Source organism: Primulina huaijiensis, chromosome 18 (genome assembly GCF_012295235.1).
Source record: "Primulina huaijiensis isolate GDHJ02 chromosome 18, ASM1229523v2, whole genome shotgun sequence".
NCBI lineage: Eukaryota > Viridiplantae > Streptophyta > Magnoliopsida > Lamiales > Gesneriaceae > Primulina > Primulina huaijiensis.
In genome coordinates, this window is record NC_133323.1 from 455,825 (window position 1) to 481,640 (window position 25,816).

A 25,816-nucleotide genomic window follows, 5' to 3' on the forward strand; every position below is an offset into this window, starting at 1 on the left:
ATGGCTAGTCCTTCATCATTCATTATGCAAACCAACAGACAATCCATGCATCCTGTTCAAATTTGTCACAAGAAGATTTATTATCTTTTATATCTGTTTCTGTTCTGATCATTTTTGTATCACGTTGTCCTCGAATCTATCCTTGTATTTACGTTCTCCTAAGAATACCTCAGGATGATGGGTTATAAAATTTATCAAGATTGATGTCACAATATTGCTCCCTCGTTTTTTTTCACCTCAAGTATCGCCTTTATGCAATAATAAATTAGATCCATACGATATTTCATAAATCGCTAAAACAACAAGGAGAAGTACAGGAAAATGATGTGAAGGTAAAGTTGATAATTTATGTTCACGCTCGCAGAAGACCACAACTCCTACAATGTTATTACCTATAACTTCAAGACTACGATCTCATCCCCTCGTATTCGCATAATCATTTGGCTCATCTTTGTCATCCTTATCGTCTCCATCCAACTCATCCTGTCCAAAATCTTCAGTAATACCGGTGTTGTGTTGTTCCTGGCTTTCACCGAACGACCCCTTTGTCTCTTCATCCAAAAGGGAAGAAAATCCAGTCGGGTTATCAGAGAATCTGCTGTCAATGCCTTCATGGTTACCAACACCCTGTACATCATCACCACCACCACTGTAGTGGCTGCCACCTCCACTAGGATACTGATTTCCACCGCCAAATCCACCACCACCAGAACCTCCATACCCGCCACCTTGTACAGAATCATCACCACTGTAGTTTCCACCGCCTCCACTGGGATACTGGTTTCCACCGCTATATCCACCCCCACCATAACCTCCATACCCGCCACCTTGGTATCCTCTACCACCATAGTTACCACCATCCTGACCAGCATAATTGTAACCACCACCAGAACCATATCCACCTCCAAAACCACCACCCCGAGGTTTTTCGATTGCATAGTTCACCCTTAACCTTCGGCCATGAAGATCCTGCGAATTACAAAGCTGAATGTGATCACAAACTCAAGAGACACTAACCCATTTAAGGGTAATAAACTGAAGAATACCCATACAATACCAAATCGGAGTTGCAAACACAATTCACTTGTCAAACTAGATATCTCAAAGACAAAAAAGGCATCCAGTAAGTCTTCCCTGAACTTCATTTAAAAAATTATAACCTCTAATTTATAAGAAATGCGACGATTAAATCACAATTTGATGTTTTGGATTATTTTTTTTGGCTCATACCACTGTTGATGCTCTAAAACAGCAGGAATCTCTGCACGGTTTCCATATCACATCCCAAAATGGTTGAAAATCACTAATTCAAAGATAAATTACGCAACAACGACATCTTCTCGTGAACCAATATAGGAAAACAAAATTTACCGACGATTCTTTTCCACAATAAATGAATCTCAAGAGGTAATCTCTAGTCATTTATTGGCTGTGATTTGGAGCTTAAAGTCTCATCACAAGGATAAAATTTCTGCAACCAACTATATCATGTGTTCGGAAGTGAATCTCTTTACAGCAGTACGATGAATGTGTCAACAGTGAGGTAAAAAGTAAAGAGAAATAATTCATGTAAAAGTACCTGGCCATCATATGCCTGGATGGCACTGGATGCAGCTTCAGTAGTTGCATAAGTAACAAAGCCAAATCCTTTTGACCTGCCAGTGTCTCGATCCAAAATAACCTTGGCTGCATTGTTTAAGGCCAAATTAATAGGAACAGCCTCAGAATCACTGACAATACAGGCACAAGCTTTTCATGTGTGTCTATTCAACGATCATAAAATTTTAGAAAGGGCAAAACAATTCACTACAATTATAATATATTATGCAAGAAAGCTGATACCTTCGACCACATCTCCATACTTGGCAAAAGCATCTCTTAAACCCATCTCATCGGTATTATAAGAAAGACCTGCAATGAGAAACATATGAATAAATAAAGTAATAGAAGAAATAAATAGTACATTCCACACCAAAGAAAATAATTTTCACCTCCAACAAAGAGCTTTGAGGATGAAGACATGCTTCTTATTGCCTGGAAAAGTGAAGAGTTCGAGATAGCTAATTCAAAATTACCATGCTTGCTCACGGTTTGCTTTAGCACATTGCCAACTCTGTTCAGAAAAGCCATTTTTGCACTAAAAAAGGTGACCCAAAAAAAATCAAGGTTAGCAAGAGTAATATGAATTAAAACATGCAAAATCTGCTAAATACGCTACATAAGAAGGAAGTGCGAACCAATGAATTCAAAAAAAATAACGAACATTGTGAGTTTGGTAGACATTCCAAAATAGCTTAAAACTGTTTTGACTATTTAGAAGCAAACTAGCTGTAAAAAGGTCGAGAAGAAGCAAATTCAAAACATTAGTTTACAGCAGCAGTCCGAAAATTGGTTTGTAATTCTACGGAGTCCAACACAAATGACCTTTGTAGAGCTATCTAAGGACCATAGCTAGAGTAATAGATTCATTTCACAATCCTACTAACGAAACGAAGTCACTTAAACATCCCGTAAGATTTTTAATCAGCTGCATTTCTGCTAGACCTCCTTTTCCTTCAGCATCTCAGAAAGTACAAGAAAACTATAAATTCAAATCTCCAAATAGAGTGAGACAGCTACCACTATCCTACTACATAAGCAAAAAACACAGCCAATCATTGCCATTGAGGTTACAATCAATCTTCGACTAAAAAATAATAAATTTGGCATCAAATAAAGGATCTTAATCAATGAAATATTCACATAGAACATAAATCCTAGTAGTAAAAAAAATCAAAAGAACTCGAACGACCATACACACAACGCCGCCAAATATCTGAAACCTAGGGGAAAAGGGATCACGGAATAAGAAAGAGGGACGCATAAAAATCGTACAATACCTCAGAAAATTGAATAAGAGTCTCGAATTTCAGCGAGCTTCAGCACTCCTTATTTGCGACAGCTAGCACGCCCAAACATACATTGCAAGGGTTTTAACCTGCGAAGCTATTTTGGATTTTTTTTTACAATTACTCCGCATGTGGATGAGATCTGATCCGTTGACTGGAACTCAAGTGGTGTTAACCGTTGGATCTTTTTTTCTTTTGGAATACATAATAACTTCTTGATTTTTTAAATATATATATATATATATGTATGAAATTAACTTTATTAATTATATAACGAAGTTCTCATCAATATTCCATATGTTTACAAATAATTGTAAAATTATAAATAAACTCGATAATTTGTTATTATAATTTTAAAAAAGTATTAAAATAATTGTTCCACAGCAAAAATAAGAAAATAACTTGCATTCCGTACTTATAAAAAGTTCCTTCCACATACAGACACACGCATTATATATACAATTACATGAAACTAACTAAAAATTGATACACAGCAGTGAATTTCTCACGGTGGCCACTTTGCATATCCAACAAGGAGTTAATGTTAGTTCGGGTCATTGATTGATGAATTAGTATGAAATTGATTACGCTGTTTTAGCGGACGGTAAGGTAATCAGTATGATATGAGGCTAACCATGGCAAGGCTTGCGGTTTTCTTGAATCCCTTTGCAAGAAAAAGGAGGGCTGAAAACCCTGGTTTTGTATTGAATGAATGTGTGAAACTTTGAGTACTTATGTGGTTTGGTTGAAGTTTCTCCATTGATAGCTAGTTCGAGTTCTTGTGCATTTGGTAAATATACAAATTAGGATGAAGATAAGATGATGATCGATATACAGTACGCATCGCGACATGTGTTGCTTGGCTACTAGCTGTTCATCCAGTATTCTATTTCTATGACATGAAGCCGATATTTTGGCCTAAAAATGCTTTTTATTAAGCAGAAACAATTATTTATTTAGTTGTTTTTCCCTCAGCCCATTTGAATTTGACTGGGCAATAAACATCGGTCCCCGTATGAAATAGTAACACTTCAGCCCATTGCTTCTGTGTTTTGTTTTTGGTCGGGCTCCGATTCAGATAAATCTGCACTCTTGGCCTTCAAGGATTTGGTTTCGGATCGTAACGAAGCTCTGGGTGGATGGAATTTGGAAAATCAGGACCACTGCTCCTGGGCCGGGATTTCTTGTGCTCCGAATCATCGGGTCGTTGCGTTGAATCTCACTGGTGGAGGTAATTCTTTTTCTTTTGCTAGGATTTCTCAATTCCCACTGTACGGTTTTGAAATTAGGAGGCTTTGTTTAGGTCGCCATAGTATTAAAATCTCGGGTAAACTGTCGGTGGACGTTGCTGAGCTGAGCGAGCTTAAGATTTTATCACTGGCTTTCAACTAACTCAATGCTGAAATTCCCGAGGAGATTTGGGGTATGGAAAAACTTGAGGTTCCAGAATTTTATTTGATGATCGTTACCTGTTTCTTTTAGTGGGTTGACGAATTTGAAAGGGCTCAACTTGGGTTTTAATGAGCTTTTGGCGGAGATACCAAGTTCCTTATCAAATCACGCGGCTCTTCAATTACTGAATTTAGCTGGCAATCGAATTAACGGATCGATTCCAGGATTTTTTTGGGGGTTTTAGACTTTTGAGGGGCATTTATTTGTAGTTTAATCAACTTAGTGGATCAATTCCTGCTGATAGTGGGGATGGTTGTGGGAAGCTTGAACATTTGGATCTTTCCGGCTATTATTTATCTTGATCTTTTCCGAAAAGTCTTGGGAACTGTGGGGGTATTGAAGACCTTGCTGCTCTAGTCTAACACGTTGGAGGAGTTTATTCCTAGTGAACTTGGTCAATTGAGTCAACTTGAAGTGCTGGATGTGTCGAGAAACAATTTTAATGGTGCTATGCCGAGTCAGATTGTAAATTGACAAAACTAGAAGTCCTCGTTTTGTCAAAGTCATGGGATTGGACACTGGTTCTAAAGTTGGAAGATTTTCTTTTACAGCTGAAGAATTCAATTTTTAGGGCGGTAGCATTTCTGCAGCAATCACGAGTCTCTCGAGCTTGAGGAAGTTGTGGGCTCCTCGAGCGACTTTGGAAGGAAGTTTTCCTTTTAATTGGGGTCCATGCAATAATTTGGAGATGTTGAACTTGGCTCAGAACTTTTTCACTTGGAAAATCTCTGAAGGGTTAGGCAATTGCAAGAAGCTGAGCTTTCTTGATTTGAGCTTAAACAGACTTAGTGGGGAGATACGTGATAAAATTCCCGTTCCCTGTATGACTCTGTTTGACATCATGGAAATTTTATGTCAGGTTCAATTCCAAAATTTAAATTTGGATCTTGTTCTTCTATTCAGTCCAATCAAGAGGATTCCCTTGAGCCTTATGATCCTTTCTCTGCCTATGTATCATATTTTGGTTTTAGAATTAAAATTGAAGATCTTTTTTGCCTATCCTGGACACGATAGTAGTTTTGTAATATTGCATAATTTTGGTTCTAACAACTTTGCCGGCTCTGTGCAGTTGATGCCTCTTGCGTTGGAAAGGTTAGGTAATCACGGTGTTTATGCATTTCTTGCCGGCAGGAACAAGCTTATTGGAACATTTCCTGAAGCCTTTTTTGAGAAGTGTGATAAAGTGAGGGACAATTGTTAATGTTACTGACGATGGGTTATCTGTTCAAATTCCAACCGATGTTGCCACTACGTGCAAGTCTTTGACCCTCCTCATGCTTCTAGTAATAAAATAATGGGAGGATTGGAAATTCATATTTTATTTTATTATCATCTATAATTTGTATTTTTTCAAATTTAAATTATTTCGAGTAAGTTATGAATATTTATTAAATTGTTGACAACAAAAAAAACCTATGTGGTTGTACTTCTTGAGTTGATCTCCGACAAAAAAAAATAATTGCAGTGTAGCTTTGATGCCATTTTAACATCCCGTTTTGTCATAATTTAGGGGTTTAAATGATGTAGATACTTGTTTTAGTTGATGTACACTTGTATGTTTTGTTTTTTCTCTCTGTTGGAATAAAAACTATACATAACAGGCTTTTTGCAAGTATTCTTGTTGCTTATTTTGTTTACGAACATCTGTAGGTTGCTTGAATTTTATCTGTTCGAGAGAGCTAGCTACAATGACTTGTTTCCTCTTACACATGTAATGATTTTAGCTGATTTTTTCCCCGTGTGAACAATAATACAATATAATGAAGATATACATTTTTTTTACCCTTTGATTGATCCCTTCATCTATATATTTATTGGTCACGATCGATTACCAAAGCCCAGAAGGGGGTACATACAAAAATGATGAAAACAAGCTCATGAACATTAATTAATTCATACACTTAATTATAATTAATTAATTAATTCTCTCGATTAGATCATTAATGGACTGTGCACTTCAAATATGAATTATATGCATAAATTCTATTAAAATTTCAATGTCCAAAGGTCTTTTCGGGCATGTTATTTCGCCCATGTAGGACGCATTTTCTATTACATTAGTTATATAGATATAACTAAGCAACCTAAAAGATCATTAAATGACACGAATCTTACAAACTTTCTGCTCAATATTCGCACTCCACACTCGGTTAAACCATAACTTTAGCATTTGCAATAACGGCAACAAACGAAGTTGAAAAGCAATTTCCATCTGACAATATAATTAAGTTATTGCAATTAAAATTCCTCTACACAGTTGGAAAGAATAACTGAACTGTTACTACTTTTCACTCCTTGGAAATTTGATGCCAAAGATGACGAAAACTGTGCCAAAATTGCTGCCCATATATCTAAAATACATACTTCACGTTGAATCAGTATTCAGACTCAGGCCAGGACGTCGATTACCTCTCCCTCTTCCTTGTTGATAACCATCTCCATTACGTCCACTGCTAAAGTTCCCTCGGCCCCTGAAGCTATCGTTTCTCACATAGGTTCGACCACCACTGAAGTTTCCACGTCCCCTGAAGCTGTCATGATGAAACCCTCCGCGTGAAGAATTGAAACGACCCCTCCCAGTGCCAACTGTCACAGTAACATCATAAATATATCATATGAAGAACCAGTAAAGTGTAACAAGTTCCTGGAGAAGAGAGAATAACATGAGTATAATTTTATCATGGCTAATGACTCACCTCGAGTTGTAGTCCTCTTTATCTCCACTACAGCTTGACGATCTCCAATTGTTATAGGAGAAGCCTGAAAGAGTAAATTATTTATCATTACATAGTAATCAAGGGATATGTCATAAGAGTTCTTGATCATATGTTCTCTAATAAACAAATTATTGCAATAGGACAAACATGCAGCTTCGTGAATCAGAGCGGTCAAACTTTTAGATCTGTCTGATTTCAGATTTATGAAATCAAGGTTAAGGCTTAAACAGACTACATAGTCTGAACTCTGAACACCGCTCAATCTGAGAACAAATCAAAATAAAAGAAAGTTCAAAGGGAATGAACCTTAATTGCATTTTGCATGGAGACAACATCTTGAAATTCAACAAAGCCAAAACAGAATCCTTGTAGCTGCATACAAGGAACAGATGACATGAGTATCGACACAAGCTGAGCAAGTAGAATGAAACAGCGAAGAAAGTGATGGTAAAATCAACCTTGTTGCTTCTGACTTGTACTCCGTCTTGTTTTATAGACCCAAATTTATTGAATTCAGATTCAAGCTGAGCAACTGTTGCATTTAGAGGCAAATTGCGGATATATATGGAGTGACCATCAACTGTAAGAAATAACACAAAAATATAAATATATATCTTTGGAATGACTGATTTAGGGGAAAAAAAGATTGTAGATAAGCAACAATTGGCTTCATATCAAGTATTGTCTTCCAAATCTCATGCATTCAGGCCCATAGTGCTTGTTCTTACTCAATGAACCTATACGACTGTAAAAGAAAAAATACCTTCGTCCTGGTCATCTTTGCTTTCAGGGGTATCAACAGGTGCTGATGGGGCAGATGCTTCAGAGTCCAATGGCTCGGCAGCTGGAATAACAGTTTGTTTCTCAGGTTTTACAGATCTTGCAGTGTTAGCAGGGACATAAACTTTGGTCGGACCCTTCTTTGTTTGTGAGCTCACAATTGACGCATATGATTTTTTTGGAGCATCATCTTCGATTGCAGAAGCATCTGATTCTGCATTCGCGGATATGTGATTCTCATCAGGATGAGATTTAGCTTCAATAACAATATCCCTGTCATGACTAGTTTGTTTTTCATCAACCTCTTGGACAATGGGTTTCTCCTCCACAGTCTCAATTTCCTTTTCATGAGAAGCTGTATTGTTCGAGGTGGGCAGATCAACCACTTGAACAGGTTCTGGAAAAAACTGAAGTTGATGAAAAGGCCAATAAAAAGTGATTGTAAGACAATATTTTAATTCATTTGAAACGAGTTATATAGCCAACCTGGATCTTGGGTCACAGAATGTAATGTTGAGTCACCTACTCCGTTTGTCACTTCACTGATGTCTGGTTCACTCTCCTCCACATACCGGAAAACATCATTTTTAACATAGTACCACCCTTTATCTTGAGGAGCTAGAAAAAAGGTTTGCGAGAATTTTCTTCTCAGGTTGTCCTTTCCAGTCAAGCAACCAGTAACTAGGACAATCACTCCATCCTTATATGAATCCTGAGCATCAGCAGTCTTTATCTCTGCCTTGTAGTTGTTGTAGTCCAGGGAACAAATTTTATCATTAATGCTCTGGAAAAACACAAAACATAACAAAGGTTTATATTACCGAGTGAAATCACTTATATCTGCTACTTATGCCATGTTTGAAACAACCTTTTCTCCATCAGAGCACGTTAAACAACGAAAATTTAATGAATCTTTGACAATTGACCGTGTGGTAAATCGGTATTGTGGCAAACAATTCTACACATTGATGTAAGCTACATGATAAATCGGAACTGAAACGGATTTATGAACAAGCTCAGGGTAATGGATTATTGTAGATACAGCTAACCATATTATATATATAATACATGTAATACATTCTACGAGAATAAAGCAGCTCAAGACAAACACGAATCTCTCGAAAATCAGGTGGCATCAGGAAAAAAGAACCTTTAGATATATGCAGGTTCAGAAAAGAAAAAAGGTAAAAATGAAGGCGAATAGAACTAGTTTCTGGTTTTTGGACAATCATAATAACTTACTTTCATAGTTGTCACAGTCGTCATAAGACCATTAGGATCTGGGCGACTCAACACACTCGAATCATTGTAAAATCGGTGAACTAACTCAGGAGACTGATGAAGAATATGGTAATACTGCTCAACAAAAGCATTTCCGACCACTTGGGCACTGGGAGCAGGCAGAGTACTCACAGTTTGCATGGCCATTCCTTAAGAAAGCAAATAAAATTAAAGTCAAAATGGGCTCAGAAAATAGCAAGGGTCAAAATAATCTCCAAAAAGCTCTTTCACATATCTTTGCCTATAGTTTGGTGCATAATCTTTATGAGACAACTAACAAACTAAATATAGCTTAACATGATTTGTGTTTTGATCAATCTAGCTCTAATTAGCTATAATTCAATGTATATATACTTTCTGGTAGCCTGTAAATTAAACAAGAACTAATCCCACTCGAATTACATTTTCATTTCTTGAAAAATCTAAATTCAAAAAGCAAAATCAAGTAAAAAAGCACTTTTACCATGTTCTCCCATTTGCTGGAAACAATTTTTCAAAGCCGGAAGTAAGTTATTTTTCTGCTAAAAAAATACACAACCTTAAACCTGAGACTTAACCAGAGGATTAAAATCTATCCAGACAAAACAGCACAAACTAGGGTCAACTAAGCTCAAGATCTGCGAAGAATAGGAAGAAACAGAGATATAGCATATCTAACAACAACAAACAATGAAAAAAAAGACATCTTTTCCGTAAACCCTAATCTATAATTCATTATTGTACCATAAACCATTAAAGCAAAAAAAAAATGGAACCTTTTTACACCTGAAAGTACAAATAAGTCACAAAAGTAAACAATAAATAAAACCAATGGCCGGAGTTTACAAAATCCACCGTCAGATCTAACTGAGATACGTGTCAACAACAAAATCAAAGAGAGAAAGCATCACGCGGATTGAGAAATTAAATGCAAAAACACATCAACTGAACTAACACACATTCTCGATCAAACAAAGGGTAGCAATCATCTAGAGACGGAACACAACATTTATCACTGATCACGGCGCAAAAACAACAAAAATACTCGACGAAAAAAAAAAAACAGCGTCATTTGTGTGATCTGAAAGTGATGATAAAACCAATTACCTGATACAGCGGATTGGAGGGCGAGCGAGATAATATGGAGGGGTTGAGAGATTCAAGAGGTGAGACCGATGACTTGATTTTGATCGAAGTCTTGGTTTTTTAATTTTGTTTTGTTAAAAGTTTAATCGACTTAATTTAGTCTGGTTCTACATTTTTAACTATAAAATGAATAGATTATTTAAACGAGTTTTTTATATATTCGATAAAAGTTTAGTGATATTCGATCTAAATTTTAATAAAATTTAAAAAATTATGTTATATATAAATTCATTTTTAAAAAATTTAAAATATCAATAAATATTTTACAACTTTATGAAATTCTATAAAGTGTAAAAATTAAATCTTAAAGTACAATTATAAAATATAAAAAATTATTTTTGATTTAATCTAAAGATTTTGAAAGATATTTAAATGAGAAATATTTCAAATTCATGTACTTACTTTAATTTCTATTAAAAATTAATATTTTAAAGACATTAATTTTTAATTTTTCTACTTTCTTTTTATCTAGACTTTTTAAAAACATATTTTTTTTTATTATTAACAATAGTTTATAATCAAAATTATTAATATTGTTTATTTTATTTTTTCGAATTCCAATCACAATACTTCCTAAAATTAAAAATCATATTTATTACACTACAAAATGAAAAAATATAATATTTTATTGACTTGCAAATTTAAAATAATAATTATTTTATTAATTATTGTATAACATTTGATGTTTGATTATTTTATATGATTCTAGTTAATATATATCTTAATTTTTATTATAACTCAAACCTGTTATATATATGATAGTGAATAAAAAATATTATTCACTTAAACAAATATAATAATAATTATAATAATAATAATAATAATGTTTGTAATTTATGTATAATTTTAAAATATATAAATATATATAAAAATAATTATAAAAAATTAAATATTTTAAAATTTTATTAAGTTACACTAATTTCAAATATGTATTCTCTATTTTTTAGTACAAATAATTGTTTATTTTTTTGTTAATCATATTATTAAAAATAAAATTGATATATTTTTTATATAAAAATTTATTTAAAATGAATTAAATTATTTTAAGTATGATAATTATTAATATTGAAAATGATTGTTGTCTATTTTTAAAAAATATTAATTAAATAAATAAACATATTAAATTGACATGAATAATATAAATTTAATTGTAATAAATTTATTACTAACTTATTTATTGTTTTTTGTAAATTAAATCAATAAATAAAAAAATATTTATATTGATAAATAAAAAAATTAAATAAATAAAATTTATTCACGTTAAACTGTTAGTTTAAAGAAATAAAAAAAAATACAATCATAAATTACAAAATTTATAAAGTTATATGAAAACATTTATAAATGTAAAAAATAAAATCATACGAAATAAATTCACAAAATTATGTAAAAAAATTTAAAAATACGTAAAATTATATAAAAACAAATTTTAAGTTTGTACTCTAAGGCTCCGTTTGGTACGTGTGATAGGATAAGTAAATGATTAGTAATTAGAGTGATTAAAAAATGAGAGATATTGATTAATAGTATGATGAGATAAATAACATGGTGTTTGATATGATTTTAAAATGATTGATTAATTTTGTAAATTTTATTGCAATGACCAAAATGCCCCAAGTATTAGTTAAATATATATTCTTAAAATAATTGGATAGATAATTAAATATTTATAATTATAATTTATATTTATTAAAATTAATTTAAATATATTTATTAGAAATATATTTGAAAATATTACGATAATCATTAAACAAAATAAATTAGAATTTAATAAATATTTATTTTCATAAAAAAATTAATTAACAAGATTAGAAATTTATAAAAATTTAATTTAAGATAGATTTGCATTACAATTTATTTTCTTTAAAATGATTGAAAATAATAAAAATATATGAAATTAATTTATAAAAAATATAATAAAAATTTAAATATTATATTAATTATTAAATTTTAACTAATTTTAATTTTCATATTATATTGAAGAAAACAATTCAAGGATATTATGGTCAATGTATAATCTTATCATTATCACTATTCAAAAATTATACATTATCACACTTTTGAGAAAGGATATTTAATCACACAGATAACATAAATAAGTAGGGCTTTCAATCATAATCAAGGGCCTCTATGTTAAATTAAAAATGAACCAAACATGAGATAAGGGATGATTATTTAATAATCATTCCCTTATCATGGCTACCAAACATTGCCATGGATTTTATTGTCTATTTACACTTATCTTGACAAATTTATCGTTCGTTTCGTATTGTAATACCTGCAGGTTGAATATAACGTTAACACGCACTTACATAGCAAAACTTGACATCCATCTGTACAAGATTGTCCCAAATCCAACACAATTATTACCGTGTATGATTTTAGTTCAGTTTAGGCAACCTGCTTATTTAATTACTATTATATTATTATTTTTAAATATCACAATTTAATAAGATATTCATATCATTATTTTTATTAAAGTAAAATGTATTATATTTTAGGAAAATATTTACATCTATATATATAAGTTTTAATTGTTGAGTACTTTACTTGCTTACTATATCATCATGCTATCTATATAAATAACTGATATAATTTCTACTTTCCTTTGTCTGTCTGAATTGCTACCAATATCTGTCATGTACTACAAAGCATCAAAGTAACAAAATTAATTAATTTTTCTCGTGATTCATTATCATAAATTAACATTGTCTTTTCAACATCAATAATTTACTAACCTTTTCACAGGAACACAAGCAATCAGTGGTACTATTTGTTGAACATTTAAACTTGTCTCTACCTCGGAGGCAGAAATCAGAATGCATGTGAGTTAAGGACATGATCAAATACAAATAAGACCAATGTGTTCTTAATCAACTAACTTGCAAATTTTTTTTTTTTTTAAAAAATAGTCTATTTTCACGTTCCAGTTTTGGGGATCATGTCAGTATTTTGATTGATAAACTATTAATATTATCTGATCTGAGCAGCGCTGTAGTATGGTATATACACTATATATATTCAAATATAATATTATTGCTGATTAGTTATAAATATTTTTCACTACACACACACACACACACACACACAAGAAATATCTGTCAAAAATGCCACAAATTTCCCACTATAAATCGTTCGAATTCAAGAATTTAAGCGCTTCATAGGCAGGAAATAAAAATAGTGTGGTCCAATCTCTGTACAGACTGAGAGTTAATTGATGCATACGTTGGTTCAAGCCTCAAGGCAAGCTAAGTTGTCGTTACCAGTATCTTAGTAAACCCCCTCAACTTGGTTTATTTTATATAGGATTATTTCAAGTTGTTTTATTTAATTTTCAGTGTACACTTCATTATATATATATATATATGTTAACAATGCATTTTCTCCTCAGTATCACTTATATTAATTGCTGTTTCTAATTTATGTTGCATGCAAACACGACCCATATATATATGTGTGTGTGTGTGTGTGTGTGTGTGTGTATATATATATGTATGTGTGTATGTATGTCCAACTTGGTGCAGTTGTATGGAGTCAGGAGTTAACTTCGTGTGAATATAAGGCTAAACCCTTAGATTAAATCTCGAAAAATTTAGTGGAAAAAATTATTATTTTTTGAATATATATAAACATATGAAATCATGGGATCGATCTGTCCCTTCTCTATTACTTTATAAATCACGTAAAATATTTTGCATATTAGTTTATTATTAATTTTTCTTACAATTTATTGGCTACTTGTTCTTATTATGTTCTTTAACGGAAGATCATAAATTATTATGAACTTTGATCCCCGTCCTAATGTCTTTTATTGTTGTCGGGTAACTTTTCCAAATCCACACACACAACTACATTTACTTTTTTTCTCTCGCTCTCTCTCTGTATTAGAAGAAAAGGTTCTCACTCAAACTGTACACATTCAGTACTAGCTAATGCTTAATTAGTAATTACCAATCCAGCCCAGGTGGTGTGACAAAGAAAACTGAGAGAATAAGTAACGTGGGCGCTTTTGCACCATTCTTTTCTGTCGATGGAGCTTGGTCTGTTGCAGACCGGCATCTTGTTTTCTCTAATATTCGAACAGATTTAGATTTATATTTCCTAATTCATATGAAAGTGAATTTCAGATTTCGAGGCTGACAATTTCTGCATCAGAAAGGTCGATTAAATCAGAAGTTTAGAGGTAAGTGTACTGATTTGTTATGTTTTCTTTGAAAACTAAGAGTTCAAATACACGTGTGTTTCGTTGGATTTCATGAAGCTGAAGCTGATGTTTTTTTAAAAGAAATTAATCCTAGATCTTGTCATCTCAACAGAAAATTGGAGGTTTATGCCGATGAAATTAAGGGCACTCTTTTCAAGACTCAACATGCTCCTCCATTTCAGTAGGTAATTCAATTTCTTTGTGGTAAAATGAATATGTTATGAGAGCTAGAAAGATCTGAAGTATAGATACATATATATAAGAAGATATATCATGAATCAAAGGGAAGAAGATTTTACTACGCTGATTCAAGAAATAAGAGGCGAAACTACACAGGAAGCCAAAATATCCAAGCTGGCCTCATCAAATACTTCAGTAACATCTTGGTCTAGGTTAAAAGATCCACGAATCGTGCGAGTGTCCCGAGTATTTGGTGGGAAAGATAGACACAGCAAAGTCTGCACAGCCAAAGGCTTAAGGGACAGGCGTGTAAGGCTATCGGTTCCAACTGCCATACAGTTGTATGATCTTCAAGATAGGTTAGGGCTAAATCAGCCAAGCAAGGTGGTGGATTGGCTTCTTGATGCTTCGAAAAATGAGATTGATGAATTGCCTCCATTACAAATCCCTAATGGACTAAGCTTTAGCACACAAAGTCTTCGTCCAAATCCAAGTTTTCTCGAATTCGGAGCTTCACAATCAGACAAGTTACAAGCCCTAAAGATCTGTGGCAGTGCGAATGATCCATTAAAACACCAAAGATCAAGTCCTTTTTGGGGGAAATCAATGGACGTTTCGAGTGAAACAAGCGGGAGAGATGATAGTTGGTCAAGAAATGAAGATGAAAATCCATATGTTTCTGCAAGCATCTTTTTGGCTTCTAGGGAAAATCCCACTTCATTCTCAAGTTTTCCGAATAATATTTCACCAAATGATCCATTTTTTAGACAGGATCCTTCAAATTTAACTCTATCTCAACCTATACAAAGCCATGGCTTGAGTATGGTTCGAGCAAATGAAGATTTGCATAATTTCAGCCATTTGCCAATGTCATCCACACTGTCTATTGCATCAGGATCTCAGGTTCATTTTTACCAACCTGGAACGGATACACAATCCCATTACTCTTCACAAATCGCTGTAATGAATACAGAATTGGACCCTAAACAACTGAATTATCAGACCTTACAATTGTCTACTTCTTCCCTTTCTTCACCTGTTAACTCAGGTTCTACTCATTCTGTGAGGCCATTCCATTTCAGCATGACACCCAATCTCCTCTTTTCACAGAACAATGAGGCAAATGAGCAAAATAATCAGAGTGATCAGTTTCATAATTCGAGGTAGCTAGCTTTAAAATGCTCCATATGATGCACACGTACACTTGTTCTTTTCTTTTCTTGAAAAGTGAGGGAGTCACGAGTTTGATGAATTTAACTTCTAAGCTGCATCATTCACTTTTGTGTTTGAAGATTTTATAGATCATAGACCAATTTCCCAGTCCATTTATTCTGTGAACTCCTTCTGGAAGAGGTATAAATCGCAGATCGTATGCATGCAGCTGGCAAGAAATTGATCACTACATGTCAGCAAGATTTCATGTTGATTATAGAAAGTTGCAACATTGCGAGTGTTTTGCCTATATATATATCATAAATATCAATCCATTTTATTATTATTATTGTTATTATTATTTTTACTACATTTGTTTGTGCGCGTGCCCACACACATATATATATGTGTGAGAGAGAGCGGGTTTGCTGAAGAATGAATATTAATGTATTGAGTTACACAGAGCATTATATTGTTGATACCAATTATTGTACGTATCAGTTCCACGATATTCTATTTTTACGAGCATTTCCAATGATGAGCATGCCTAATATTGTCATTTTCGGGCACTAAAAACCCTAGCCAGCATCATGGTCCTGTACAGCATGAAGAAGAAAAAGAAGGAAATGGAAAAGGGTTTTGTTCTTGAGTGAATACGATAGGCGCTGTGTTGTCAATTTTGACATAAGATCCAAGAAAGTAACAGTTGGAAAAATAAATTAAGCTTAATCTTGAAGGAAGAAAAAAATAAATGGAAACCGTAGTGTGTGGTCCAAAGAAGGGAAGATGAAAAGGATTGGAGCAGTACAAAGTAATTAGGGTTTTTATTTTTTTACTTTGCACGTGTCTGGGTATGTGTAAACGCACAGGGGACCATGCATGCACAGAATTCTTGTAGTGTTTTTTTACACTAATCTCGCAGCGAATTAAACCGCCTCTCTACATGTGGAGTATTTGGGTGATATTATATATTTACCAGAAAAATAACTATTTTGTTCATCCACTGTCATTAACTAGTCAATTTTGATTTTGTAACACCGACTTTTTAATTTCCGTGTATCTTGGTTCATTAATTGCCGACGTGATGCATGCATGATATATCACTATTTCATCATTTTTCGATTCACTCCGACATACTATGAGTAACAGAGAGTAAAGAAAATTCCAAAAAAGAAGTTATATATTTTCCCTTGCTAAATTAAATATAAATTTAAATACTATCCACCATAAAGTGGGGAATGGATCGGCCTCTACTATTGGACATCCCCACAGTAGAGGATGCCGTGGGAAAAAAAAATTTTAAAAAAGTTTTTTTTATATTTATTTTAATTCTTTTAAGTTTTAATTTTTTTTAGTTTTTTGTTTTTATCTTTCTTTTACTTACTCTCAAATTTTCAGTTTTAATCTTGTTTAAAATATATTATAATTTTTTATTTTGTCATTTTTGGGCTTTTTGTTTTCCTCTTTCTTTTTTTTCCACATTTTGTAAATCTCGTTTGTTTTGAAAATAAAACATATTTATGTTTTAATTTTAGTTCTTTTTACACGTTTGATTCGTCCATTTTCTTTTTTTTTTCTCATTAATTTTTTTAACAAAATTACAATAAAGAAGGAGAGGACTTCAATATAAAAATTCCTATTTTCTTGATCATTTATATGTCCAATTCTTTTCTAATTTTTTGACCACCGAATTTATTTATTTTGAGAATAAAATATATAATTTTTTTTCCATATTGACATATTTAATCAATTTAAAAAAATTACAATAAAGAAGGAGAGGACTTCAATATAAAAATTCCTATTTTCTTGATCATTTATATGTCCAATTCTTTTCTAATTTTTTGACCACCGAATTTATTTATTTTGAGAATAAAATATATAATTTTTTTTCCATATTGACATATTTAATCAATTTAAAAAAATTACAATAAAGAAGGAGAGGACTTCAATATAAAAATTCCTATTTTCTTGATCATTTATATGTCCAATTCTTTTCTAATTTTTTGACCACCGAATTTATTTATTTTGAGAATAAAATATATAATTTTTTTTCCATATTGACATATTTAATCAATTTAAAAAAATTACAATAAAGAAGGAGAGGACTTCAATATAAAAATTCCTATTTTCTTGATCATTTATATGTCCAATTCTTTTCTAATTTTTTGACCACCGAATTTATTTATTTTGAGAATAAAATATATAATTTTTTTTCCATATTGACATATTTAATCAATTGGTACATTAGTATATAGTATATAAGCTATGTATAAATTATAACAAGAAAAAACCATACAATAAAAATTGACAAGATAAAAAAAGAATAGAAAATACTTTTTTAAAAATTAGAATGTATACACAGAAAGGTAAAAAAACAAAAAAAAAATTAAAAAGAAAGTATTAATTAAAATATATAAAAAGAAAAAGAATAGAAAATTGTGATTATGGCTGTACAACCACATCACGGTGTCTCTTGTGAAGATGCCTACAATAAAGACAATTTTAAAATTAAATTTTTTTTTTTTGTCACAACATCCTCTACTTACGGTGGGATGTACAGAGTAGATGATCCATTCTCCATAAAGTGCATAAACAAGTAAAGATTCTTTAAATTTAGGTTAATGCCATCATTCATACCGTTTTGCAAAGAAGAGATGTCGTTTTACTATACAAAATTTGAGACACATGATATTCAATTGTTTTTCAAAAGTCAAAATAACATAGAGCTCCCGGCGAGGATCGAACTCGCGACCTTTCGCTTACGAAGCGAACGCACTACCACTATGCTACGGAAGCTTGTAATAAAATTTTGCAAACTTTTATTTATATTAAAATTTTCATTTCCCCGGCTATTGTTGCTGTGCTCTGGCGATATCACGGCGGAGACGACGAGAGGAGCAAGGCCGAGTAAATGTCTTGGTTTAAAACGAAGAATCCACAGAAAGTGTAAGTTATGAATTTGGCTAACGTAGTATATTTGTTTATAGACTGACTTCTGGGGCGTGATCGAGGGTAGCAGTAGGTGAATTGTTACATTTGCACCGACAGGCGATTTTATTCTTCTATATGAGAAATAGTTGCGGTATGTTACTGTAACTGCCTGCTTATTATCATGACTGGCTATTATTCATATAATCAAATTTACCGGTTTCTTTGGGTTCCATTTTGATGAATTTACGTGGATTATCGAGATTGTGATAAATATCGGGTGTGCCATATTCGATCATGTTATCAAGGGACGTGAATCAAAATTAATTTTTTGACTTTAACTTTCCAACAGCTCTATAGCATTCTTTGTTTGGCGATGGAAGCAAGACATGAAAAAATCGCAAGGTACTTCAAATTAAATGAAATCTGTGATCAGTTTTAGAGGAGCTTTATTGAACATGAATATTGAAGTAATGGAGTTAGTGTTTTGCTTTTAAGTAACAGATGAAAAATAAATACTACATGGTAAATAGTTGTTTGCGATGTTTCTTCGCTCGATCATGAACAACCGCATGATCAACTGAGACCACCTCGTTAACCAGATCTTTAAAGATTTGACGTTCTATATCCAACACTAAGGCTGGAATCCCTCCACTGTATTCTGCCCAATCTTCAGATTGGTTCATCATGTCTCTGGTTAAGATTCTTTTTAATCCGTCATCCTTTTCGTCAAAGTTATTGTCAGGCATTCTGCACAACCGCTCCATCTCTTGACTTATTTCTTTCACAAGCACTGGCGGGCTAATCCTTTTTCTCCCTACAGTAAATGTTTTGTCTGGAGCGACTTTTTGAACAAGTATTTCGTTTACCATATCAAAAACAATTTTTCTTTCGATTTTCTGATTTAGCAGCATCTGACTGTTCTTTTCAGTGAATTCTTTGTTCGTGATTGGCATTGTTTCCTCCATCTGTTCGAGAACACTGAACATGTCTGGATTAATCACGTGGCGTGAGGAAAGGAACTGACCAGTCATTGGGATGAAGTTCGCGCCTTTCAGGAGTCCTGATGCATGCAGTATCTTGCTAATATATCTTTGATTAGGATTTGGGCACCCATATCCTTTTTCATTTTGGTTCTGAGCAAACTCTTCAGATTCACTTTTCAACATTCTAATCTCATGAACTATGTGACTGTGATCGGATCTCGGGCAATCTATGAAATGATTTAGATTCTCAAGATGCCAGTTGGCTTCATCAGGACTTGGACTCTGATCTGCATATTAGGAAAAAACAATAGATCCAATTAGTCAAAAGATTCATATGCATTGTTAGTGCATGTAAGAGAATGCACATTTTACAAAAATCATTACTTCATGAAATGATATGGAAGGCATATATTGTGTCTATGACATTCTTTATTTTCTTCACGTTTGATATTCAAATTTCAGTCATCGTACAACTTTATTGAACAAGTTGTTTTCAAAATATGTCATAAGTTTAAACAATCAGTTTATATGCACACATCATCGTTCAAATGCATGGCTACAATCAATATAGCACAAGGGAAATATTTTCACTGGTTATTAATATGAGACAACTGCTATTTAAATATGGATGAATCTTGCATACATACTGTAGTGAATTATTTTTGTAATGTATTCTGTTTGAGTTCACTCTTGCCCTTGATTATGAGGCAACGGTTGCATAGTGCAAATTGTTAAAGTGAATTTGTCAAAAAACAACAAAACAAATTTGTATTTACAGAATACCTCGAAAAGCCATTGATATCTTCTTTATTGGAGATGGCAAGTCTTCACCATAAAATGTAGAATCAAGAACTGAGACTGGACTTGGTTGTTCTTGCATGGTTACTGCTAGTTCAGCTGCTGGTATATTATCTATGCATGTTGACACAGAATTCTGGAAAGTAGAACATAAATCAAGTTATATTCGGTGGTCATGAAGCTAAACCACGAGAATAACATCGTTTATTCTATCTCTACATACCTGGTGTTGACTGGCACTTGGATTAATTGAATGGGCCAATCTTGTGACCTCTGTTTCTATATGTGAAGCTATACTATTGTTGCTTTCTGATTTTACAGAGGCCGAGTCACCTTGGTAACTTGAAAATCTTGTTTCACTACTGAAGTCGCTCGATTGTTCATCACTTAGCTCCAAATACTTTGATTTCTTTGAGCGGTTTTTGTTCTGCGGACCTTTTTCTACAATTTTATTCTTGGAATGACTCTCGACCCTGACGGAGTCTGATGAAGTGGCGACAGTGGCATTGAAATTTCCTTCTCTCTTTGGTAGATTTTGTCGTGATCTTGAATTTAGCGCAACTATATTTCCTCCAGAGCAATTCTCTGCCTTCATGAGTTGAGGTGCTTTTAAGGTTCCTGCCAACTCTAAAGTTCTCCGAGTGGTCCTATTATCAATTGAAGGAAGATGTTTGCTGGTGTTTTTGAGATTATGAATCCTTGGCATAAAATCTTTCGCCTTTTGCCTATGAGCTGAATTCTCCCTCTCGTGTTTCAGGTTCAGAGTTTGGATTCTTTGCCAATGTGTTCCCATCTCAATAAGCTGATTGGAGCTTGAAAGTTTTTTTTCATCACTCACTTTCGTTGGTTTCTTGATTACAATATAAGAAACTGAAGGCTTAGGAGTTCCAGGACCCCTGGTGCTAGGGACTTTGTGGTAGTTTGAATTCTGCCACTTTGACAAACTAGAATTCTGATCCGATAAACTTTCTTCCAAATTGCATCTCCTTTGTGATGTAACCTCAGCAGACTCACCTATCTGGTTCTCTAACCTCTCTCTTGTTTTCTCCATTGCTTCAAGAATTTGTTTAAGGGCTCTGAGATCCTTTCCTGACTTCTTAAACTCAAGCTCTGTCACCTTCCTCTCAATTTCACCATAAACTGAAGAAGATAGATGCTGAGTAATTGTTGGTGCTTTCCTGCTTCGTTGGGCCTTTTTTAGAGAACCTTGAGTGGGATTTTGTTGTCTCCAAGGAGCTGGTTCCATTGGAAACCTTGAATATTCAGTCGGTTTCCTGATAGAACTGGCACTGTGTAACCATGGTGATGGAGATGTAGGATTGTTCTGTGAAGCAAGTGGGGAATAAAAAACTGGATTTTGCTTGCTTTTCTCTGTTTTTGTGGATAATTTTGAAAGAAAAGTTTCTTTGGGGCATAACTCAACCTTTGTAATCCTACTTTTCTTAGATGAAATGGTATCTGGGAAATCATCCAAGCCCATTAGTTTTGCCACAACACCAGATGATCGGTTTTGACTTCCTGGTTCTTGTTTCAAAGGGAGATCTTGGCTGTAGCTCTCACCTTCCATTTGCAGGTAGTCCCTGCTAAGTAAATTCGACCTTGACTCGTGGAGCTTACACTTCATAGAACTTGCTTTACTGTCTAACGATAATCTAGGGAGTTCTTTGCTCTTCATAGTCGACTGAAATGTCTCTCTAGATTCTCTCCCATCATAAGAGAAACGAGGAAGTGCCAGCCGTGCATCCTTAGAGTTCTTTGTACTTTCTTGGAACATAGCAAGAAACCGTGTCGATCCCTCAGAAGCCGTGGTTTCTGGCTTTCCGGATTTGTACTGCTGCATGGGCCTGGGAGAGTCGATGTGCTTCATGGCATGGCCTCTACTTTTATCATTTGTTTGGATTTTGACAGGCAGGCAACGGGCTTCTCTGTACATCGATCCTTTCACTACGTCACGAAGATCAAGCGTGCCTTCATGAATGGAGGTTTGTCTTTGTGGGAGTGATTTAGGACCTGCTGTGCCATGAGAATCAAGCGATGACAATGTAGATGAACACGAGGAAGACAAATAAGAGGTTTGGGATGAATCCATGGAAACTCTATGTTTCAACTGCTGCACATCCTGAAATTTTTCTTGCAAATGTAAGTGGTGCAATTACATTCATGTAATTTATTTTATTCTTAAGAACGCATAAAACGGAATCCATTTCTTCATATATATTTTTCTGAGAAAAGCAATGGAAACTTGCTCAGAATCTCACCACAGCAGCTCTTGCTGTATGTTGGGAGTTCAACTGGTACTGGTTACCTAAAAGAATACACACAGTGAAGTGGGTTTATCAGAGACACGTAGAGTTAAAAGCTTTCATGTTAAAGTATTTGAAACCTTAAAGTACCTAAAAGTAGTTTTTTATTGTTGTGGCTGCTAATACGCCAACTTGTAAGGTAATGGTGACGATCAAAGAGTTGAGAAATGCCATTCATGCATCCTATCTGCTTCCGAAAATCTCGATTCTCGTCCATTAAGGAAGACATCTTTGTTTCTTACTTTAGTTCCAAAATAGAGGATCTTTGTATTTCTAATTTACTCCTGCACTCGCCTGTATAGTTTCATTAACTCCAAGAATGAGACCTGATTCAAGAATTCAGAAAAATTGTATGATATTTTGTCATGTGGTGGTGAGTTTCGTACACGAATCATACTCAATTGAAACTGTTAGTATCTTTCTTCTCACAGGGTGGATGTTAGTCTTATCCAATTATTGGGTTTTACTCTCTGCAAGAACTCTCAGCAAAAATAATAGAAGACAAAAGACTGAATACTTACAAATGAGGCGCAATTTGCAAATCATTTGTGTGATGACTGATGGGAATTGGTTCGAAATCTTAGCTTTATTGGATTCCCAATATTCGAGTGATACAGTTTCCACCGTTGAATGACATCAAGAATGCGCGCAGAAACAGGAAATGGAAATGGACCCAGAATCCCAATGGAGACACTGTATCCACCCAACTTCGAAGTATCAGAGCAACTACCTATGCTGAAAACTGTGATAGAAAGATCAAGAAAAGATGCTTCTGTTTCTTGGAATTCTCTGGAAAATCAGTCAAATAAGAGCCCGCTGGATTACAGAGGCTAACGTTCATGGAGGTGATGCTATATATATGTATAGTTTGAAGTATTTTATTTATTTATTATTTATTTTTATCACATTTCAAGTGCGGTTGTGGGTCAGTTTGGCGATGTGAAAATGTGGGGTTGAGTTATATCGGTCATTTTCTTGGATTATCAAGTGGACAAGGTAATGAGTTTTGTCTAGACTCTGAAGCGTGGACATCTCTCTACATGGGGCATGTGGACTCTGTCAGGTTAATGTAGGAAAATGGATTTGTGGACTGGCAAATGGCCATCCCTTTGAGTCTAAACTATTTTTCAGCCACTTTTTTGTACATTCTTACGTTGCAAGTGGGAATATTTTCTCAACTTCGTTAGGATAAGCTTGGAGTATATTATAAATTTTTTTTTTCAAAAAAAGTCATACATAAAATTACATTTTCTTATTCGAGGCTTTCTGTTGTGTACTTCTCTGGTGGAGATGGGCAAGTGAAGTATCGAGTTTCAGTTTAGACGACGGCAAGTTTGTAGATTCAATAACGGATTGTTTAATTTCCCAATTAATTAATTGCTTGGTCGAAGTGTCACTCTCTAATATTACTTAACCAGGTCTGAATTTCACCATCATCTGCTGACAGTAATAAATTGTAGTTCAAGAGTTAGGAAACCCAAACTTCTTGTTTTGGTCTTTGCCATTAAATTTGCTGCATTGCATTACTATCATCTGCCATAAAAAAGATTAGCAGTCTCTGCACTAAGTTGTTGAAACTGCTCAATTGTTTTGCTTTTCTCAGGAACGTCATTTACTATGAAAATAACTTGGTATTATTGTTATTATATCTCATCTTTTTCTTTCGTGTTCGTCTTCTCTCACACTATTTTTTGCACTTTTATTTTTTCTTCTTTCTCGTATTTTGGCAAGAATCCAGTGACAGCAATTCTTCGATATTTTATGTTTTCTTGTAAGTACGAAATACCAAAATATTTTGTGTTCTTGTATGTGCCTTTTATACGACCAAATAACATGTATCATTTTACCACACAATTGGCAGCTACATTAAGAACAAAAATGGCAATCACTCTCTCACTTCACCGACCAAAATGCTGAGTTTGTGTTAAAAATGGTGGGATTTATACTTAATTTTTTAATCAATACCTCTGTGTAGAAAAAGATGAAATCAGAGGTGTAGATGATAAGGATATAGCTGTGTTTGGACTCACTTTGGGACACTATGTTTCCCCAATCAAGAATTGCCTGCCTCTTGCCCTTCACTAATTAATGCTTTTGTCTTCATTTCATTTGTAATAATATTCACATTCAAAGCCAATTAAGCACAGTCACTGCTATTTGAAACTCATATTTAAAATTTTAATATACCATTTTTCGAATTCCTAATTGAAATGCACCAAGTTCTTTCGTTTATCAATGGTCCTTATTGCAATATCGGGAACCTTTTGTACACATTCTCTTTGCTTTGGATGTTAAATCTTTGAACTATTATGTGTCTAAATAAATTTATTTTCTTATTTTATTATGTTAAGAGTATCGATGCAATTTAATTTAAAATTCATATAAAAAAAATATATATCGATGGAGTTATTGATTAAGAGTTTATAAATCGGATATGATCACGTGGAATAAATGTGGATAGATCTCCCATGAGGGTTGCCTGAAGTTTAGAAGGCAACAAACCAACCTTATCGTAATCATATTTAATTTAACCCTAGCTAGCTAGCTAGCTAATACTATGTTATGTTCCAAGAGATTAGGCTATCTGTTCGCACATGACCATCTCCCCACCTAATCAAACATCTTCATTAAGATATCTAGTCGAGTCTGGTCGTGTCTTAAATTTTTGCCTAATAATATTACATAAAAAATATACATATTCGTGTTCGTGTCAAGCGACCCGGATCAATAAAAATATGAGAAGCCACCTGTTACCACATGCTAAATTAATTGGTGATGCATTTCCATTTCCCTATTAAACCTTAATGATCCTTACACGTACACCAAGCTAAAGATACTACTTATTTAGTATATTATCTTTTGTGAGTAAATGATTATCGTTAGTATGAAAGAAACAGTTCGAACGAACCTGCCAGTCACGACGATTCAAGAAACTTGCCAAATTTTGAAGACATGAGTGCGTAAACTAATCATACAGAATCATGTGGGAGAGATGTGCAGTTTGGAAGTGTCCATACGGAATGAG

General features: G+C 33.7%; 5 protein-coding genes and 1 non-coding gene across 10 annotated transcripts; 2 read left to right on the plus strand and 4 right to left on the minus strand.

Annotated features, from left to right (window-relative positions):
* Positions 1 to 249: 249 nt before the first annotated feature.
* LOC140965067 (uncharacterized) lies at positions 250 to 3,004 on the minus strand. The gene is made up of 5 exons (XM_073425117.1): positions 2,880 to 3,004; positions 1,992 to 2,137; positions 1,843 to 1,911; positions 1,580 to 1,686; positions 250 to 969 (listed from the first exon to the last, which is right to left on the minus strand). The coding sequence occupies exons 2-5, from the start codon at positions 2,128 to 2,130 to the stop codon at positions 415 to 417; spliced, it is 870 nt and encodes a 289-aa protein (XP_073281218.1). The 5' UTR covers positions 2,131 to 2,137; positions 2,880 to 3,004; the 3' UTR covers positions 250 to 414.
* A 361-nt stretch (positions 3,005 to 3,365) lies between these two features.
* Positions 3,366 to 5,943, plus strand: LOC140964242 (probable LRR receptor-like serine/threonine-protein kinase RPK1). 3 transcript variants are annotated; one of them, XM_073423858.1, is made up of 3 exons: positions 3,366 to 3,602; positions 3,967 to 4,119; positions 5,410 to 5,943. In XM_073423858.1, exons 1-3 carry the CDS (start codon positions 3,512 to 3,514, stop codon positions 5,439 to 5,441), a joined length of 276 nt encoding a protein of 91 aa, XP_073279959.1. In that variant the 5' UTR covers positions 3,366 to 3,511; the 3' UTR covers positions 5,442 to 5,943. The 3 variants fall into 3 exon arrangements, 1 of the variants encoding a protein (XP_073279959.1); XR_012172848.1 differs by lacking the exon at positions 3,366 to 3,602 and having other exon boundaries at positions 3,613 to 5,199; XR_012172849.1 differs by lacking the exon at positions 3,366 to 3,602 and having other exon boundaries at positions 3,613 to 4,119; positions 4,192 to 5,943.
* A 591-nt stretch (positions 5,944 to 6,534) lies between these two features.
* On the minus strand, positions 6,535 to 10,316 carry LOC140964239 (nuclear transport factor 2-like). 2 transcript variants are annotated; one of them, XM_073423853.1, is made up of 8 exons: positions 10,205 to 10,316; positions 9,080 to 9,267; positions 8,324 to 8,621; positions 7,821 to 8,234; positions 7,516 to 7,637; positions 7,364 to 7,429; positions 7,037 to 7,100; positions 6,535 to 6,926 (listed from the first exon to the last, which is right to left on the minus strand). In XM_073423853.1, exons 2-8 carry the CDS (start codon positions 9,263 to 9,265, stop codon positions 6,706 to 6,708), a joined length of 1,371 nt encoding a protein of 456 aa, XP_073279954.1. In that variant the 5' UTR covers positions 9,266 to 9,267; positions 10,205 to 10,316; the 3' UTR covers positions 6,535 to 6,705. The 2 variants fall into 2 exon arrangements, with proteins under 2 accessions (XP_073279954.1, XP_073279953.1); XM_073423852.1 differs by lacking the exon at positions 10,205 to 10,316 and adding an exon at positions 9,582 to 10,190.
* Positions 10,317 to 14,070: 3,754 nt separating this feature from the next.
* Positions 14,071 to 16,318, plus strand: LOC140964241 (uncharacterized). Of its 2 annotated transcripts, none has more exons than XM_073423855.1 (2): positions 14,071 to 14,423; positions 14,539 to 16,318. In XM_073423855.1, exon 2 carries the CDS (start codon positions 14,718 to 14,720, stop codon positions 15,789 to 15,791), a length of 1,074 nt encoding a protein of 357 aa, XP_073279956.1. In that variant the 5' UTR covers positions 14,071 to 14,423; positions 14,539 to 14,717; the 3' UTR covers positions 15,792 to 16,318. The 2 variants fall into 2 exon arrangements, with proteins under 2 accessions (XP_073279956.1, XP_073279957.1); XM_073423856.1 differs by having other exon boundaries at positions 14,557 to 16,318.
* A 2,182-nt stretch (positions 16,319 to 18,500) lies between these two features.
* On the minus strand, positions 18,501 to 18,572 carry TRNAT-CGU (transfer RNA threonine (anticodon CGU)). Its single transcript has one exon. It is a non-coding gene; the product is annotated as a tRNA-Thr (tRNA).
* Positions 18,573 to 19,118: 546 nt separating this feature from the next.
* On the minus strand, positions 19,119 to 22,626 carry LOC140964237 (protein LONGIFOLIA 2-like). Its single transcript, XM_073423846.1, has 3 exons — positions 20,712 to 22,626; positions 20,474 to 20,624; positions 19,119 to 19,977 (listed from the first exon to the last, which is right to left on the minus strand). The coding sequence occupies exons 1-3, from the start codon at positions 22,575 to 22,577 to the stop codon at positions 19,223 to 19,225; spliced, it is 2,772 nt and encodes a 923-aa protein (XP_073279947.1). The 5' UTR covers positions 22,578 to 22,626; the 3' UTR covers positions 19,119 to 19,222.
* Between the last annotated feature and the right edge of the window lie 3,190 nt (positions 22,627 to 25,816).

What these genes read in the sequence shown, in the direction of transcription:
- LOC140965067 (XM_073425117.1), bottom strand. Translation starts at nt 2,130, where the DNA reads ATGGCTTTTCTGAACAGAGTTGGCAATGTGCTAAAGCAAACCGTGAGC. An exon ending in CTCAAAGCTCTTTGTTGGAG is followed by an intron (nt 1,912 to 1,991) that starts GTGAAAATTATT and finishes TTCTCATTGCAG; the next exon opens with GTCTTTCTTATAATACCGAT. An exon ending in TCCAGGCATATGATGGCCAG is followed by an intron (nt 970 to 1,579) that starts GTACTTTTACAT and finishes TGTAATTCGCAG; the next exon opens with GATCTTCATGGCCGAAGGTT.
- LOC140964242 (XM_073423858.1), top strand. Translation starts at nt 3,512, where the DNA reads ATGAGGCTAACCATGGCAAGGCTTGCGGTTTTCTTGAATCCCTTTGCA. An exon ending in TGGTTTTGTATTGAATGAAT is followed by an intron (nt 3,603 to 3,966) that starts GTGTGAAACTTT and finishes GCTCCGATTCAG; the next exon opens with ATAAATCTGCACTCTTGGCC. An exon ending in GTTGAATCTCACTGGTGGAG is followed by an intron (nt 4,120 to 5,409) that starts GTAATTCTTTTT and finishes GGCTCTGTGCAG; the next exon opens with TTGATGCCTCTTGCGTTGGA.
- LOC140964239 (XM_073423852.1), bottom strand. An exon ending in CAAAGATGACCAGGACGAAG is followed by an intron (nt 7,638 to 7,820) that starts GTATTTTTTCTT and finishes TATTTCTTACAG; the next exon opens with TTGATGGTCACTCCATATAT. An exon ending in CCATGCAAAATGCAATTAAG is followed by an intron (nt 7,101 to 7,363) that starts GTTCATTCCCTT and finishes TTACTCTTTCAG; the next exon opens with GCTTCTCCTATAACAATTGG.
- LOC140964241 (XM_073423855.1), top strand. Translation starts at nt 14,718, where the DNA reads ATGAATCAAAGGGAAGAAGATTTTACTACGCTGATTCAAGAAATAAGA.
- LOC140964237 (XM_073423846.1), bottom strand. Translation starts at nt 22,577, where the DNA reads ATGGATTCATCCCAAACCTCTTATTTGTCTTCCTCGTGTTCATCTACA. An exon ending in CAAGTGCCAGTCAACACCAG is followed by an intron (nt 20,625 to 20,711) that starts GTATGTAGAGAT and finishes TCTACTTTCCAG; the next exon opens with AATTCTGTGTCAACATGCAT. An exon ending in GATATCAATGGCTTTTCGAG is followed by an intron (nt 19,978 to 20,473) that starts GTATTCTGTAAA and finishes CCTAATATGCAG; the next exon opens with ATCAGAGTCCAAGTCCTGAT.